Here is a 17,275-nt window from a genome sequence, read left to right as displayed (position 1 = left end):
ATATTGGTTAAGGCATATGAGTGACCTGGGTTCGATTATAGGCGGAGACATTTTCAACCTTTGCAAAATACTCGAAAAAGGAGGACTTTGATTTGAGCTACGCAACCATTATTCTCCCATTTCCTTTTGGATTGTATTCCATGAGATTTAACTTGAGGTGTCCCATTTGCAGGCCAAAAAATTTTGCGTTGTGAAATGAGACTAAACCGAGCAATATGTAAGCATACAAATGTAAGGTAGATGGATAAAAAAAAAACTGTTAAAACATTCGAGCAAAACGAGACGCAGAGAAAACAAATCACGCGCACAAGTCCTTTTTAAACACACTTTAATATTCATTAATCCATTGTATATGACATTTATTAATGACAATATGCTCCATACTATGTATATAACTTTAGTCTCTGATAATATAAGGCAATCGGTAAGATTTTGGGCATTCGCGATAATTGCGATGTAACATTTAGTTAGACAATAAAACCACAATCAAAATATGTTAACAACTATTTATACTAATTAACATTTTCAATTCAACTACTGTATGCTTTTTTCATTTAATGCGTAATATATCAAAAATAGATTTCAATTGGCTAACATGTATTTCATTGGAAAGAGGCGTATCATGTGTCGAGGCATTTAAGGGACAATGGCCATCAATGGAAATAGGCGCTGGTCCCACCATGTCGATGGATTGCAATGGAACAAAGCGACAGAGCCGAGCAGAAAGTGGCTGGTAGGTTCCTTTTCACCCCTTTCCTGCGTCTTTCACGCCCTTACCTTCCCATTTTTCCTGGTTGGGGGGCAGTTTCCCCTCGTACCCCACCCATAGCTACTCCGTTTATGTAATTGGTATCCGAGAAAGAGTGTGAAAATACGAAGCCTTAAGCCCATCTGTACTATTTGGCCGGGAGGAATTAGACCTCCCTGCATAGTAACTGACAGGTGGTTATCTCATCAAATCAGCTCGCAACTGACATAAGAAAAAGGCGACCATGGGATACCAATAGTCACCGATTAGGCATTGTTTGATATAGAGGGCGCAAGTAGCCATAAGTAGTGCAGTGTAGCTTCAAGAAGTTGCACCAGTGAGATGAGATACCACGCAAACCAATCATTAATGGTTTTTCCGATGGGCATGAGGCGTAATTTGGATCGTGATTACATGCGCTAATCACGCCTGTAAAAACAATGAGCCCATTCATCAGTAACTTGAAGCAATGGTTGAACTTGTTTGGTATCACGCACACATGCATGGCGTGTCCGAAAAGGCCACATCAGTGACTTACGCAGTCCTCCGTCACCAATAGGGACTTTTAGATTTGCGTGGACTGATACGTGTGACGTCCATTCCAGGCAGTGAATTAAAAGGAAGTCGATCGTAGCAATCCACGTTGTCGTTGTGCAAATCTAAAAGTCCCTAGTATGACGCATCGTGCACAACGGGATTTACAAATCGAGTGGGAAAAAAAAGACAAAATAATGACGGATCGTTCATCAACTTGCTAGAATACTTTGCATTATTCAAATTGATCAAAACAAATTTAAATCAGTGTAGATTATAAATATTTTAGAAACAAGTTTTATGAACAGAAAAAACATAAATGACTATATAATGATAAAACAAAATAAGAATTAGCAACGCCCATCATTAGCTATCTTTGACAAGCAAAAAAAAATATTTATACCACCATAAACAAATATATCCTAATATAATTAGGAGTTAAGGAATTTTAGGGGAAAAGTGATAAAGTAAAAGTAACCTCTAAAGAAAAACAAAATGCAGCAAAGTGTCTAACTATCATTGAAAGGTTCACATTTGACCCCTTTGACCCCGAGGCCGGTGACCCGGAAGATGGATCCAGCCAATGGCTGTGTTCTCTTTTGTTCTTCAGTGAGGAAATGTTTAGCGCTGGTCACGTAGAGCTCATCAAAGTTTGGTCCTCCCCAACAGCAGCTGGTGATGTTGGTGGTCGGGAAGCGGATGGTTTGCAACTTTTCTCCTGAAAAGAGAAAACAATTGAGACATGAAGTGACGATTATGAAGGGTGACATGATATGCCTTGGACCTATAGGACTTTCTTTGTCAGTGATGGAACAGTACTTACATACATTATTCTGCGAGAGAACGTGACGACCGAGCGAAATGCCTTTTGAAGTATTGAAACTTGAATTAGTTAATGATAGTTGGCTTATCTGTTCAAAGATTTTCGTTGGGCAACAATAAGTCACACCCTTGGCTACATAGCTAGACATGACTGAAGAAAGCTCATAAAAATGTTACAGTTATATAAAAACTTGGATAATTTTTTTTTCAGATGAAAGCTTGTCAAAGGTTTAACCACCCAAGCAGCCATCGATCTCCGCCGGCAAATCCATCATGATTTGTTAAAATGTGTAAAATTAAGGGACACATTCTTGTTATTATTATCAGCTCTTCGGTACGTTTGGTCTACAAGCCCCTCACCCCTTTCCCTGCCCCCATCCCCCACGAACATCACCTCCCCATTCGAATTTCTTTTTAATGTTAGTATATATCTGATTATGGTTTGGCAAAAGATTATGAGCGCCGCTCCTCTATTTTTCAGGGAAAATAACGTCTATCTAAATACATAAATATATATATTTAAGAGATCAACCTAAAGTAGTAGGTGACCCCATTTATATTTACCAAATGCATCTCTCAGATTAGACTTTTTGAAAATCATAATTCTGGGCGAAATTAATCATCTTGACGATCTTCAAGCATTTAAATTATTCTGAAATATTTCTAACAATCCTGGACCCGCCCCTCTATTTAACTTCCAATATTGATATTGGTAATCACCTGTTTTGGGGTTGTATCTGTTGATGACGTCGCCATTGAACAGTGCAACCCACAGCATACCCTCACTGTCAATACACATACCATCTGGGAGGCCCTCTTCGTCAGGAACCTTCACAACTTGACGGCGGTTAGCTGTGAGGAGAGAAAAGTAATTAATTAATGCTAAACTTTGTGGTTGGTTCAGAAATATGATTTAGCTGGAGCAGAACAGTTCCAGTCGTAAAATCAAGGGTAACGTTTTTTTAACTTAGATATTTATCTCCGACTATTTAAACCTGGGGGCGTTTCACAAAACTTGTCATCGGTGACAAATAACAGTTTTTATTATAAGCTATTGAAATCCTTGCTTCTGATTGGTCATCAACAGTTTTGTCACTGATTTTTGTAATTTGTCATTGAAAAAAGGCTTTGTGATACGGGCCCTGAACTCAGGTCAAGAACATTACATTTTTACGTCTCCGTACAACACCGCCATCCACTTTGGCTCTGCATATGCCTGCATATTATTATAGTAAGTGTGTTGATTAGCCTTATGAGACAAAAATGGCGATGGAATATAAAGAAAAGTTTTATTAATAGTCATTTAACTTAAATTTAAATTGTTAAACCTCCATACCTAATAAAAACGTGTTTTGATAAAGCCCTTTATTTTCGGCGCCCGTTCTGAATCCTATAAAAATATGATTAATAAGGACTTTCTTTTTATTTTTACGAAATTCAGTCGAAAACTTAAATATGATATTTAGCATTATTTATTAATTTTGGATGGGCACAATATTCGGGCAGCCTAGTTTCTAAACACCAATCAATTCATATTTGAAAATAAGAGTCAATGTTGATGTTGCTGCTTTAACTTGTTGATTGCGATCTAAACATGTAAGTAATTCTCAATTCTTGACGCTGTTCTGCGCTTGCTCCTTTGACTTTTCGGGCAGAGATGGTAACATAAAATGATTTTTTTATTTTTCTATTTAAATTTTAATATATATAAAGTAAAAGCTTTTACCAAGTTCGGCGGTTTCGTGGTTATAGTCGAAAGCATCGACGCCATGTCTGAGAGTATCTATGTAATACAGGGTTTTAAGATCAGACGTCCAGGCCATGCCGTTAGATATATCCACCTAGATGAGGAAAAGATTCAGAATATATAAGGTTTGAGATATTTTTCTTGTTTTTATTTTGTCAATAACTATTTTTCTCCGCTTCTGTATTACCTCCGTCTGTGTGTTTGCTACAGTGTGTTATCTTTACAACCCTGCATCTTGCCAGTCGATAAGGAAATATTTGGTAATGGGGAATATATTGGGTAATTTTAAGGCACATTCTTTTATTTTCTTCCGAAATCAAGATGACTTATATATAATATATTGCATCTGTCTTTACACTGTCTTGTTAATTATAAACATTAGATTCCTCTTCTTTTCTTTTTTTTTTTTCGAGTCGTTTTTTTTTTTTTTTTTTTTTTTTTTTTGGGGGGGGGGGGGTGTAGAGGCGTAAAGCGTGGCAGCTTGAAGGTTTGATTTGAGCTGCAATGCAACCCCTCCCCCTCCCTTAAAGGGATCGTTTAACCATGATAAATCTGAGATGCATGACCCTACGTGTAATCAGTGTCTGTGATAATATGTTACATTGAAGCCCTATCGCTTCAAAATGATAGAGAAGTGCCTCAAAAAAGTAAAAACCTTAGAGTGACCGGTTTTACCATACTCGTTTTTCCCCCAATAGACTGTAGTGTTATGAAAACCGTTTGGCAAACGCAAAATTTGATTTCGATTTTCAATCATAAATATCTTGATAATTAGACAGGCGATTGGCTTGTAAAAGTCATGGGGTTCCTGACTGACCTAAAGGTTTATAATTATCATTGCAGCATGAGCTAAATCAAGGATTTTTTTTTTTCAGAGGATCTTAGACAATGTTACCGGATCCCTTTAATCCGCCCCTAAATTGTTAACCAACTTACATCATCGACATGTTTGGTGACCTTCATGTTAGTGTGTAGACAAAAAAGAGAACCCTTTCCTTTCTCGACACCAGCCAGTACTTCCTCAGCGCCCATTGTACCTGTATAGAAATATGTAATAAGCATCAATATATTGTTAATGACAGGTGGATTTAATGTCTCGGGTCCACATTCTACTAAAGGTTCGTTCAGATATGACGCGGAAAAACAACGGCTGGTTGTTTTTTGAATGATGATGTTAAGTGTATACGCTTTACATTCCTGTATCTTTTTACACATAGCTCAGTGCATATACGAGCAACTCCGTTCTTTGCACGCAACTGCCCTTCACTTACACGTTTAAAGGTAAAAACGAGGCGGACTTTTGTGTGAGTGCGGCGCCCGGCCCCCCCACTCAGTGTTATTTAGGGTACGCATATGCGTGTTCCAACCGACCCCCCCTTTTCAGCAAAAGTCCGGTGTGTAAAGTCAATACGGCTCGACCTTTTTCTTTTGTATACGAGCCTTTTTCCGGACCCCCCCCCCCCCCCCCCCTTTTCAGCAAAAGTCCGGTGTGTAAAGTCAATACGGCTCGACCTTTTTCTTTTGTTACGAAAAGGACATTTTGGCAACACGCATGCGGTCATTTTGAAACCTGAGTGGGGGGGGGGGCCGGGGTGCGGCGGTTAAAGGAACAATGAGAATCACAGCACAATTTGCCAAGATGGTTATTAGTTTGTGACGTCATGTCCTCACAACTTATCAATAGCTTTATATAGTTTAATCCCATTAATTTCCCTTTTTATCCCCCAAAACTTGATTTCCCCATGCCTTTGCCCAGGTTATATGATTTGTATCATATTACGTGCATGACATTTCCCTAAAACTTTTATGAATTTTGAAGAATTTATACTTTTTTCTGAATATTGTATTTCATAATTATTGATTTTTATATAAATAGTTTATCAAAATTCAATTTTTCATGATTTAACTGGACAAAAATTACTCTTTATTTGTGCATCCATACAAAAACATATCACTAACAATCTAACTTGGATCCTGGTGTGAAGAAATAAGATTCTTAGGGTGAAAATAGGAATTTTATATTATCAATATAAAGAAAATAATTAGTGGATAGTGAGGACCATACGTGACAGATTCATAAGTGAGTTGCCAATTTGTGTAGTGATTTTCAATTTATTTCATGTCATTAAAAATGTATAACTTTGTTATTAGTTATCCGATTTTGCTCAAACCTTTTTCGATTGGTTTGTCTGATTTTTCTGGTTCTATTGAAAGTAAGTTATTTTTGGAGTGGACTCGGCCTTTAACCGCGCCATATATCTGAACAAGCCTCAATTCAGTCAAAGCGACAGAGAAGCATTGGTTCTCATTGGGAATTGTGACATTATTCGGGTATTTCCCCGAATAACAGTGTCACCAACCACCGGGAGTGGCCTTCATGTTCACGACCAACAGGTCTTATGTAATGTAAATGCGTCCTCACCAACAACCCATAGGGAAAACCTCACCATCATCAAATGACCCAGTCTTTCCGAGAAACTGAAGGGATGCTCAAGTAAAAAATAAATTAGGTGGGTTATCCAAATATCGCTAGGCGCGAGACATGTGAACACAGTCTGTTGTCATCGAATAATGACATATGAAGGGGGCCCTATGTCTGTCTCTACTTTTTTTTTTGTGGGGGGGGGGGGGCGGGGATGAGGTGCACATTTGCACACCGAATCGCTACTGAATCGACGAAACACTGTGTTCAATATAATGTCCATCGTTGCTGTCAATTTTGGCATCGTCGTTGTTTATTTGTTCGTTCGTTCCTCTCTCATTCCGTATGTTTGTCATCAGGCAATGCAAGTGAAGTCTTCTTTTAATGGTCGGACTTCTTTAGAGAGATGATGCCTATTATTATCGAGCCATAAGTTGACAGAAGGTAAAAAGGAAAACAATCCATATAATAAAGGAATTTTTGCCAGCACTGAGTAAATTAAGGCGTTTATTTCTCTCTCTCTGTCTCTCTCTCTCTGTCTCTCTCTCTCTCTCTCTCTCTCTCTATGTCAGTCTCTCTCTCTTTCTCTCTGTCAATAGCTCTCTCTTTCTTTTTATTTGAATTAAATTTGAAGATATCAGGCATTGTTAGTTTTGAAATATTTCGGTGAATGATTTGAGGGTCACATGCATGTTGAATAATCACGAAGGAATAGCTAGTGCATTGTTTACCACAACATCAATCTATATTGCGCGCGACAACGATTTAGTAAACACGATTTCCAAACTATAAAAATAGGAAAGAATATATCCATTTACCTGTAATACCTTTCTGTTAAAGCCGGAATGCAATTTTTATTGAGTTTTAATTTTAAAAAGCCGTCTTTGTTCTCTTTAGATAGCTAAGAAGCCCATGTACAATACACCCGGTTGTTGAGGACGAGGTCAAAACTATAATACAAGCCTACTCTAGAACCGGTGATCCGAGAAGAAATAAAAAATACAGTATTATTTTGTGTCCTTCAACAAGGCCAATGGTTCTGTTGAACCCTGTCGGTTGCAATCACGTCTCGCAAAATAGATTTTGTATTGTCATGACCTGTTTAAAAGTACGGGTTTTGATCCTCGATCAATACGTAACATCATTAATACAACTAGTAAGCATTCAATAATCATAAGGAAAATTCAAATTCCCTCACGTGAGTGATCTTGTAATTTGACCCAAAAAATAATTACCATTAATAATTAATTACTTTGTCCTGGTATGGAAATTAACAGGGTCCAATGATGTTGCCAGTAGTTATTCAAATACGGTTATGTAGTGTGTGTGTGTGTGTGTTTGTGTGAACTTATTAAGTCCTTGTATACATTTGGTTTGTTTGTTTATTGCCGGTTGTTTACGTTTTTATTTTGTTATTATTTTTTTTCCTGATCTGAATCCAATTCAGAGTGAAAAATCCCCCCATATAATCTACGGCCAAATACAGAAATTGAAGCGTTTCTCGTCCCCGCCCGCCTCCCCTTTTTTATTGTTTACTACCTTAATTATCCAGAAGAAAAAGAGCCACAAAAAAGGCTGTAATATACATTTTGTTTAACATATAATTTTTTCGTCATACATTGCATCAGTGTTCTCACATAGCACAATATCTGTGAATACATAGGCTTGCCAGCTATACTTAGCATGGCAGCCATCTTGGGTAAAAACAATTGTTATTCAGCCATATGGAAATGACGAAGTTTTTAACTGTTGTGGAGTTTGTTTAAATACCTTTTCGTTTTCGTTTTCAAAGGGAAGTCCCCTTCTCCTGTGCCCACTGAAAATACATGAACTTATACTAAAATATATTGATATGGATAACTTTATTGTTTTTTCATGAATTTTGTTTTGTTCTTAATTTATTTTCGTTTTGTTTCTTTTACATGTCTGAAGCTTATTCGGGGGGGGGGGAGGATTTCCCCCTCCCGCCCACACTCAAAGACGCTATACTGTAGAGCATGCACAAATATTAAAAAGTCGCTATACTAGTACCTGCCCACAATCTACCGGCGGGGTCGCACTTGCCGTCGTTGAATCTCGTCGTCGGCTTGTCCTTGTCGACCATGGCTACCGTCTCGAAGTTCCCCGTTCTCCAGTCCACATAGCCCATCTTATGCTTAGCAGCGACCAGAGTCTTGCCGCTGCGGGTCGGGACGGAGGCTCCTACGCTCTCGCCTGAAATTGTGTTGAAAGGGAGATGGAATGGAAAGCGATGAAACAACATAATGGATTAATTGTCTTAAAACAATACTGGGGAGCGGTTTCCCAAACACTAAGATTGACTTTAAGTTGGACTGTCGATCACAAGGTCCGCGGTTCGAGTCCCACCGCCGCACTAATGTCCTTTGGCAAGACATTGATCTACATTTGCCACACTCCACCCAGGTGAAGTAAATGGGTACCTGGTAGGAATGTATTCCTTGAAATGCTAGAACGCGCCATATGACAGCCGCGCTAAAGCCAGGGTAATAATCGGGAGGGTCAAATCTGACTGACATGAGCGCTATACAAGAACCCACTATTATTATTTTTAAAATCATCATCACCATCAGGCATCATCATCATCATCTCCATCCCACCAGGCATCATCATCATCATCATCATCATCATCAGGCATCATCATCATCATCAGGCATCATCATCATCATCATCAGGCATCATCATCATCAGGCATCATCATCATCACCACCACCACCACCACCATCTCCATCCCATCAGGCATCATCGATCATTATCATCATCATCAGGCATCATCATCATCATCACCACCACCATCACCATCATCATCATCATCATCACCACCACCACCACCACCATCACCATCAGGCAGGATCATCATCACCATCATCATCATCATCATCGTCACCATCATCTTCACCATCACCATCATCATCATCATCATCATCAGACATCATCATCATCATCACCACCACCACCATCACCATCATCATCATCATCACCACCATCACCATCATCATCATCCTCATCACCACCACCACCACCACCACCATCACCATCAGGCAGGATCATCATCACCATCATCATCATCGTCACCACCATCACCAGCATCATCATCATCATCACCACCACCACCACCACCACCATCACCATCAGGCAGGATCATCATCACCATCATCATCGTCACCATCATCTTCACCATCATCATCATCATCATCAGGCAGGATCATCATCACCATCATCATCACCATCATCATCATCAGGCATCATCATCATCATCACCATCACCATCAGGCAGCATCATCACCATCAGAAATCATCGTCATCATCATCATCATCATCCTCATTAATCCCTCCATCGACATCCTTACCAATATCGACCTTCTCGTCCTTCTGGGAGGCGACATCATAGCGATGGATGGCGTTGCCGAAGATGTCGACGTAATAGAGTTTATTGTTGACGTCATCCCAGTGAGGGCCTTCCAGGAGATAGCCCATATCCTTGAGGTACACCTCGACAGTCATGATGAGAGTGTAAGATCTCGGTTTCTAGACGACAAGATACAATGTGAGATATAATGGCCCGAATTCACAAAGGAGGTTTAATTTAACCTATGATTTAAACCCTCCTAGATCATTTACATAACCCATGGTTTAAAATAAGCGCAAATTTAGTGTACCTTGCCTTGCGCACGACTAATTTTGGACCTCTGACTGTGTCGCGCTTATTTTCAGTTTTAACATTGGTGTGTGCGACAAGGAATTTTTTGTTAATCTCCGATGCTATATATTTGCCCTTTTTTTTAAACGACTTAAAACATTATTTGCGAAAAGTTAGGAGGAATAGATATTCTACCTGACAAAATTGTTATAGCTGCGTATCAAAACGGTATAGATGTATATCTCAGGCTTATTACATTACTGTATGCAGACGATACAATAGTTGCGATACAAAACTGAAAGTGATGCCAGTGTTAAAAGCGCTATGATCATGGAGCTAATTAATACCGATTTTTTTTTTTTTTTTTTTTTTTCTGTTTCTTTTTTGTTTTCTTTTTTTCTTTTTTTTTTTCTTTTTTTTTTTTTTTTACCAATGACGTGAATCCTTGATATAAATGGAAAACCGAATTAATGTAGAATACAAATATAAAGGAATAAAAAGTATCTACCCTTTCATTATTGCACAAAAGCAAGTTAAAAACCTCATTTATGCAATCATCGGTCAACAGCGGTCGAATTTGCGGTGCTTAATTAATGCAAAGTCAAAGTGAATATGCGTACTCATTATGATGATTTCATCAAGTCGATATAGAAAATGTTTAGGTCGTAAACTTCCCTGATAATCAAAGCTTAATATTTTGAGTTTTCTGAGAGCTGATACTCCTCTGACAGACACTAAAATGGTATATAATTGAAATTATTCTAATATATGGCTTATAAGCTTCCCGTTGAAGATAAACTTTCACTGAATGTTCAAGATTACAAATAAATGTCATGTGCCAAACAATTTTGGAAGAAAATGTATACTGGCTAAGTAATGAGCATAGAAAGATAAGGAAATCAGGGTAGTACTAGCCCCGACACCATGTGTGTTGTCCCATATACATCTTTCTGTGTAAGCGATTGTTACTTTACCAAGACTTTGCCAAATTTATGATGATTTTGATGACTCCAGAACCTTGCATTACACATTATTACTTACATGCTATATGATCAACTTTTCTGATCCATTCCACACCTTTTCTTTCACAATGCAATCACATTACCAGAACTCAAGTTTATCTTGAATAATTCATCCATTTCATGTTTAAAGGTAATGCAAAGTTTTGGGAAATTTTAAAAATTGGTTGGCCTTAATAATTCTTTAAAATTTGGATATATTTGGATGCCCCCTGTGGATGTATTATAAAAACTAGAAAATTTAGTTCCTAAAACACTTCTGCTTTCGAGAAATTGAACAATCAATAATTTACCGGTGCTCCCGGTAAATTTCAAATATTTCAAATACCGCCTAAGGCCATTCATGGTAGCTGCGACCATGAAAATCTTAGAATATGCAGTTCTGATATATAATTTCCAAGCGGAAATAGCAATCGGTCCTTGTAGTCAATAAACATTCTTTCAAAACTAAAGTAATATCAGTCTTGAGAGGGCGCTATACATAATAAAAAGTTTATTAATTACAGTTCATCCCTTTAGACACGATTTCAACCACAACAACGATCATTGAATATTGTAAAATCGCATATGCTTCTATTATTATGTTTATTTGAACTATATTCATGACCCCATACCAAAACTTTGTAATACCTTCGGATATCGGACTTAAAAATAGATTGCCTTGTCGTGTGTCGAACCTTCACGCATGGGCTGCTCTCCTCTCTCCTTTGAGACTTGAGTGTATTCAAACGATGAGAATCGTTACAATTACGTAACAGGCACAAATTGGAGGACAAGGATATCACCGCGTGACCTCATCAAGGCCCTGGGAGCGATTTATTTTCTTCCATGCAGCAAAGTGCGTGTGTGTCTGTGTGTAACTGGGGTTTTTAATTACAGACGTGTATCAATCAAAGATGATAATTTACGGCCTTCAAGTGAATCTTTTGTTAAAAACGTAAGCATAATATTAGAAACAAATGCCTAGAAATACTCGATAGGCCTAGGTCCTATTCTCGATTCTCCTTTTTTTTCTCCTCCCCCCCCCCCCTCTCTCTCTCTCTCTCTCTCCCTCTCTCTCTCTCTCTCTCTATCTCTCCCTCTCTTTCTCTCTTCCACCTTGTGTAGTATAAACATGCAGCAACATTCATCACACGTTCACTTACTCAGCTCTCTGTCTTCGCCTACAAACTGGCTCAGGCGACCCTGGTTTGAAACTGAGTCACGACTTTCGGATGGTGACGTTAAAAGTCGGTCCCCATACGTAAATAATCAATATTTGCAAGATTAAACACATTGACAATTTTCGATATTCATAACATCCAAATTGCGATCCTAATGTATTACGTGAAACTTAATTTGGCACCTCTTATTATAATAAATCTATTTCAGTATAATAAAGATTACCATAAATATAATACCCGTTCCCAATCTAAATTCCATTTTCAATTAGCACTCGACCACTGTTATGGCATTTAAATCTGCTGGTACTCGAATATGGAATTCCCTCCCTTCTGATTTAATTTCCAGCATTTATGTTACTTCATTTAAAACCAAACTCAAACGTTCAATAATAACAACCTATGCCAAATAAACTTGTAATTTCATCTCTCCTCTCTACGTTTTCTTATTTCGCCTTTTCCTATTTCCCTTTACCTGTATGTTTAGTGATTAATGTTTTGATGTTTTTTTTAAACTAAGTTTGTTTTGTATCCCATGTTTATTCTATGTTTATTTCTTTATGTATTGGAGGCCCGGATTGGATGCCCCATTAATCAAGCCTTGGCTTTTATAAACAAAATCTGCGTATGGCGTTATCATACCAAACGCGATAACTATCTTCTATCTAATGTTACAGATGAGCAATTACGGTTTAAAAAGACGATGGGGCGGAGAGATAATATAGATCACTATGTAGGTCATTATTATCGACTGCGCCTTACTGACAACAATTATTGCCGATCTGCAAGAGTGAAGAAAAAATAATGTAATATACGGAAATCGCAGTATATCTTGCAATCTTATTTCTGTCCTAGTGGAGTATTTTACCCCAAAGTGTTGCCAAATAATTGATAAAAAGGTAAGAAACTTACCCCAAAATGGAGCTTAAAAGGGGCAGACGATGAGCTCTCTAGCAGACGACGTTTTCCCCGGGCAATAACAACTGCTGTGAGTGTGGATTCGCTCCTGCGACAGAGGGGTTTATAAAGGGTTCCGCATCGACAACGCCTCGCTCTGCTCTTTGATCTCAAGCACTCATTGGGAGAGATAGAGCGCCCCCATTCGGTGAACCTAAGGTGAGACGTGAGGAACGAAAATCCCAACGAAAAATAAGGGGAAAGAAACGAGAAAATTAAAGTATTAGTGGTACGGAAAAAAAAGCACAGTCCTCATTGTTCTGTATTTGTTCAGATATATTTGCGCAGAGGGGGCGTGTTGTAACAGCGAATTTTCTTGATATCTTAATTTCTTCATTATTTGCCTTCTTCTAATGATCTTTGCTCTGGAGAGGTGGGACGGCAGTAAACAGCGTTTTTTTTCTATTTATTTTGGAAGGCATGTGAATAGAAGGCCTAAAATTTATTTGAGGATAAAAATCGCCTCACGCCAGCTTTGGTTCTGATCCCTTGCAACCGATCGATTTAAAAAAGATAACGTACAGAATGTTTGCAAACCTTTGATCATAGATTCACAAAATGTCGTTTTGAAATAACATAGACAATGTGATTTGATGGGAAATTCAGTCACTAGTCAATTATAAAGATTCGATTTTTACAAAGAAGAAAAAGAAGGACACAATGAAACGAAAGATACAAAGATGGAAGGGGGCATTCAACGGAAAATAATTAGAAAACAATTATTGGTAGGCCTATTGTTGGATCCTTTGTAATAAGTTCATTTGCATATAAAAGCAGACAAATAAGATAACCGGAATGGCGCAATTTTGAAATAAATCGAACTAATAATAAGGAAGTGATGAATGTTTGAAATCACTAAGTCTATGTGAATCTCAAATTGACTGTTTGGTCAGTGGATTGTGACGCAGCCGCGGATAAAGCTCCTGTTAGAGCCGTGTACAAAAATATCATTAACTTCTTTTTTTCTTCTCCTAAATGCCTTTTCCCTTAGGGTAATACTCAACATAGGCATATAATGGATAGCCTATTATTGTAGGTCCTCTAAAAAGAGTAGGCCCTCCTGTACATTACATCTTTTTAATTGAAATTATAGTCATTTTGTGTTTTTGAACTAATGGACAAGTTGTCCGCCATTATACTCACAGAGACATTACTGATTCGGCCATTTTGAAGAGCTCACATCTATAGTGATTGCAACTTTCAAAAACATATAACTTTTTCCTATTGTGTCCTATTTTATTCAAACTTCCAACGGTCTACTTCTCTGTTTTGTCTGCTTTCCTCGGAGAATAATTTGCTATCATGGTTGGATTTCCCTTTAACTAGAAGTAGTGCGCAAATAAAACTGGGCCTTCTGATATACATAGTCATTGTTAACATCTTGTTGTAAATTCTGTGTCAAAGATACATGTAAGTCCAGCGGATTTCAAAGACTAGGCCTATATAATTACACTGTAAAAAAGAATTTGTTCATTGGTAATTTTTACGTATTTTTTCCATGTAGAATTTACTTGAAAACATTAGTTTTGCCACTTACGCACTAAATTTAAGTCTTGCTAACTCAAACTTTCAATTTAGTAGAACATGATACGTGGAATATTGAAGTAAAATCAAATACATAAGAACTTTAAGTAATTTCAGCTTGTATTAATTTAGTAATTTTAACTCAAAATCAGAAATTATACGTATTACTCAAACAATTTATGTTGATTATTCTTATCTTTTTAAAGTAAGGACCGATGCAGTGCGTAATAGAAATATTTACATAATTTATGAATATTCATTAAGACCAAATTAAACTCTTTTTTAAATAAAACAATTCTTTTTTGTGGTTGAATGAAAATTTAAGGACTTTAAAAAATTTACTAATTCATTTAACATGGCTAAGCAAAGACAAGACAATTTTTAATTGTTACCCAGTTCAAAACAAATAAAAACTTGATATTTCAGGAAATTGTCAACCAATTTTCCTTTTAAGATGCTACGATCAAGTATATATAAAATTTGGAGCCTTTCAATATGTGTCGAATTGAAGCGTATGTAATAGTTTGTGATGGTGGTAGATATATATATATATATATAAGTAGTTATAGCAGTGAGTACCGGGACGCGTTATTTTTTTATGCGGCACAGATTGGGGCTTTTTTTTTAAAGGGATCTTGATTTACAGACTAATAATAGTGGTCGTGTGCGTAAGTAGTAGAGGTCTGTTTTTAATAGTGTTACGTGTAATCCACTACCGTATAGAAAATCATTACATCAGCAATTAAAATGAAATTGGAAATCTGAAGAGGAGGCAGCACGTCAATAAGGAGAACATCAGAATAATTAGTCAATAAAACTTAACTAACTTAAACGAAGAGGAAAGTTATCTAAACACATAGTTCGCGATGGATATTCAAACTTCTTCGAAGCGCTAATGCGCTAGCGAACATGATTAGTCTCACGTACGTGCAGACACTATTCAGAAGGGAAAGAACGTACTTCCCATAGGCTCAACACGTACCATGCCCCAATCTGTGCCGCATAAAAAAATAACGCTACCGGGACGGCCATAGGTTTTGTACACGAATTTTTTCGTACTTATACTATTTCTAATTGACTCGTGTACATTAACTTTGACATAGTCTATTTTCGAGTAAAAACGGACTTATAACACGCGTGTCTATGGGGTTTTGACGAGGTCCTGACTTTTTGAATTTAATTAGGGATTTGTCATTTTGGACTTGTAAATTTTTTCGATAAAAACTGACTTATAACACGCGTGTCAATGGGATTGTGACTTTATGAATTTTACTTAGTGATTTTCTCTGTTGGACTTAGTTTTTTTTCAAGCAAAAAGTGAATTACAACACGTGTTTCTATGTGAATTTTGACATTTTGAATTTTACTTAGAGATCTTTAGGAATTATTGACGTTTTGAATAGTGGATAGGTATTTTATTTGTGGAACTGACTTTTAACACGAGTGTCTATGTAATTTTGACTTTTTGACTTTCTTTCTACCGGGATAATTTGTGTTTTACTTTCTAAGGAACGTTTACAACTCCGTTGTATAGGTTGGATCAATATCTATTGTTCGATCAACTAAATAAAGGAACGTGTATTTACCCATACTGTGATCCTCGCATGGCAACACGGGGAAGCGTATTGCAGTCTATGTGTATAAAAGGTATTGACTTTGTATAGGTCTACGGTTTCTTTTGTATTTGAATTACCTCTTTTCAACAATAGAACCGGTGTTTCTTATTGATCGTGTATTGAGTTTATGAACCTCTCAACAGCCTTTCGACAAATGAAGCTCGTTTTATTCCGCCCTGTTCGTACCATCGAGTTCTTTGGACTTTCACACAACACTTTGATACTTATAGTCAGGGCTCAAATTAATTTTTTGTCCACGGGGGCTCTTCCCCCCAAAAAAGAGCCCCCGTGAGCCTTCTCACGGGGGCTCTTTTAGTACTGACGGAGACTCTTTTTTATACAAATATCCATTGAATTGGTACCTATGATACTCCTCAATTATGTGCTATTTCATCATTATCATTCCAATCAACATTTTCCCTCTTACAAATTTACAAGCTACATAGCTGTTACTGGTCTGTGTATATAATATATACGCATACAACACTGATCTTTATGATGTCTTTAACGTGACATATCTTCTTCTCCCCTTGCAAACGAGAAAGAAAACAAGGTCATTAAAAGGGATTAAGCGACAAATAATGATTGTGATTCAAATTGATGCGAATATTTGTTTGAATAAGCACTGCTATTCACCCGAATCTTCTTTGTAAAAACAACTTTTACAAATCTCAGCCATGCTTACTGAGTTGAGACGTTCCATTCAATGTAAAACATATTGACTTTGTATAGGTCTAGTTTCTTTTGTATTTGAATTACCTCTTTTCAACAATAGAACCGTTGTTTCTTATTGATCGTGTATTGAGTTTATGAACCTCTCAACAGCCTTTCGACAAATGAAGCTCGTTTTATTCCGCCCTGTTCGTACCGTCGAGTTCTTTGGACTTTCACACAACACTTTGATACTTATAGTTCAGGGTTATGTTTGGACTCTCTCAAAACATCATCAAAATAGATTTGAATACACAGATAACAATTGCAATTTAGTCATGTTACTAGAGAACAGAGATAAAATATACAAAACATTTTTAACTAGAGAAATAGAACCCAAGTCACATTATTGTATTT

The 17,275-nt window shown here is 37.3% G+C and overlaps 1 protein-coding gene across 1 annotated transcript; it reads right to left on the bottom strand.

The window, feature by feature from the left end:
* Positions 1-311: 311 nt before the first annotated feature.
* Positions 312-13,134, bottom strand: LOC575038 (regucalcin). Its single transcript, XM_030983246.1, has 7 exons — positions 13,023-13,134; positions 9,642-9,819; positions 8,305-8,487; positions 4,788-4,888; positions 3,831-3,945; positions 2,825-2,956; positions 312-2,000 (listed from the first exon to the last, which is right to left on the bottom strand). The coding sequence occupies exons 2-7, from the start codon at positions 9,793-9,795 to the stop codon at positions 1,792-1,794; spliced, it is 894 nt and encodes a 297-aa protein (XP_030839106.1). The 5' UTR covers positions 9,796-9,819; positions 13,023-13,134; the 3' UTR covers positions 312-1,791.
* Between the last annotated feature and the right edge of the window lie 4,141 nt (positions 13,135-17,275).

The sequence above is a fragment of the Strongylocentrotus purpuratus genome, unplaced genomic scaffold (assembly GCF_000002235.5).
Source record: "Strongylocentrotus purpuratus isolate Spur 01 unplaced genomic scaffold, Spur_5.0 spur5_scaffold_13, whole genome shotgun sequence".
Lineage (NCBI taxonomy): Eukaryota > Metazoa > Echinodermata > Echinoidea > Camarodonta > Strongylocentrotidae > Strongylocentrotus > Strongylocentrotus purpuratus.
Note: the sequence above shows the minus strand (reverse complement) of the source record. Positions and strands in the feature narration are given on the sequence as shown.

What these genes read in the sequence shown, in the direction of transcription:
- LOC575038 (XM_030983246.1), bottom strand. Translation starts at nt 9,795, where the DNA reads ATGACTGTCGAGGTGTACCTCAAGGATATGGGCTATCTCCTGGAAGGC. An exon ending in GGACGAGAAGGTCGATATTG is followed by an intron (nt 8,488 to 9,641) that starts GTAAGGATGTCG and finishes ACACAATTTCAG; the next exon opens with GCGAGAGCGTAGGAGCCTCC. An exon ending in CCACGAAACCGCCGAACTTG is followed by an intron (nt 2,957 to 3,830) that starts GTAAAAGCTTTT and finishes CTCTCCTCACAG; the next exon opens with CTAACCGCCGTCAAGTTGTG.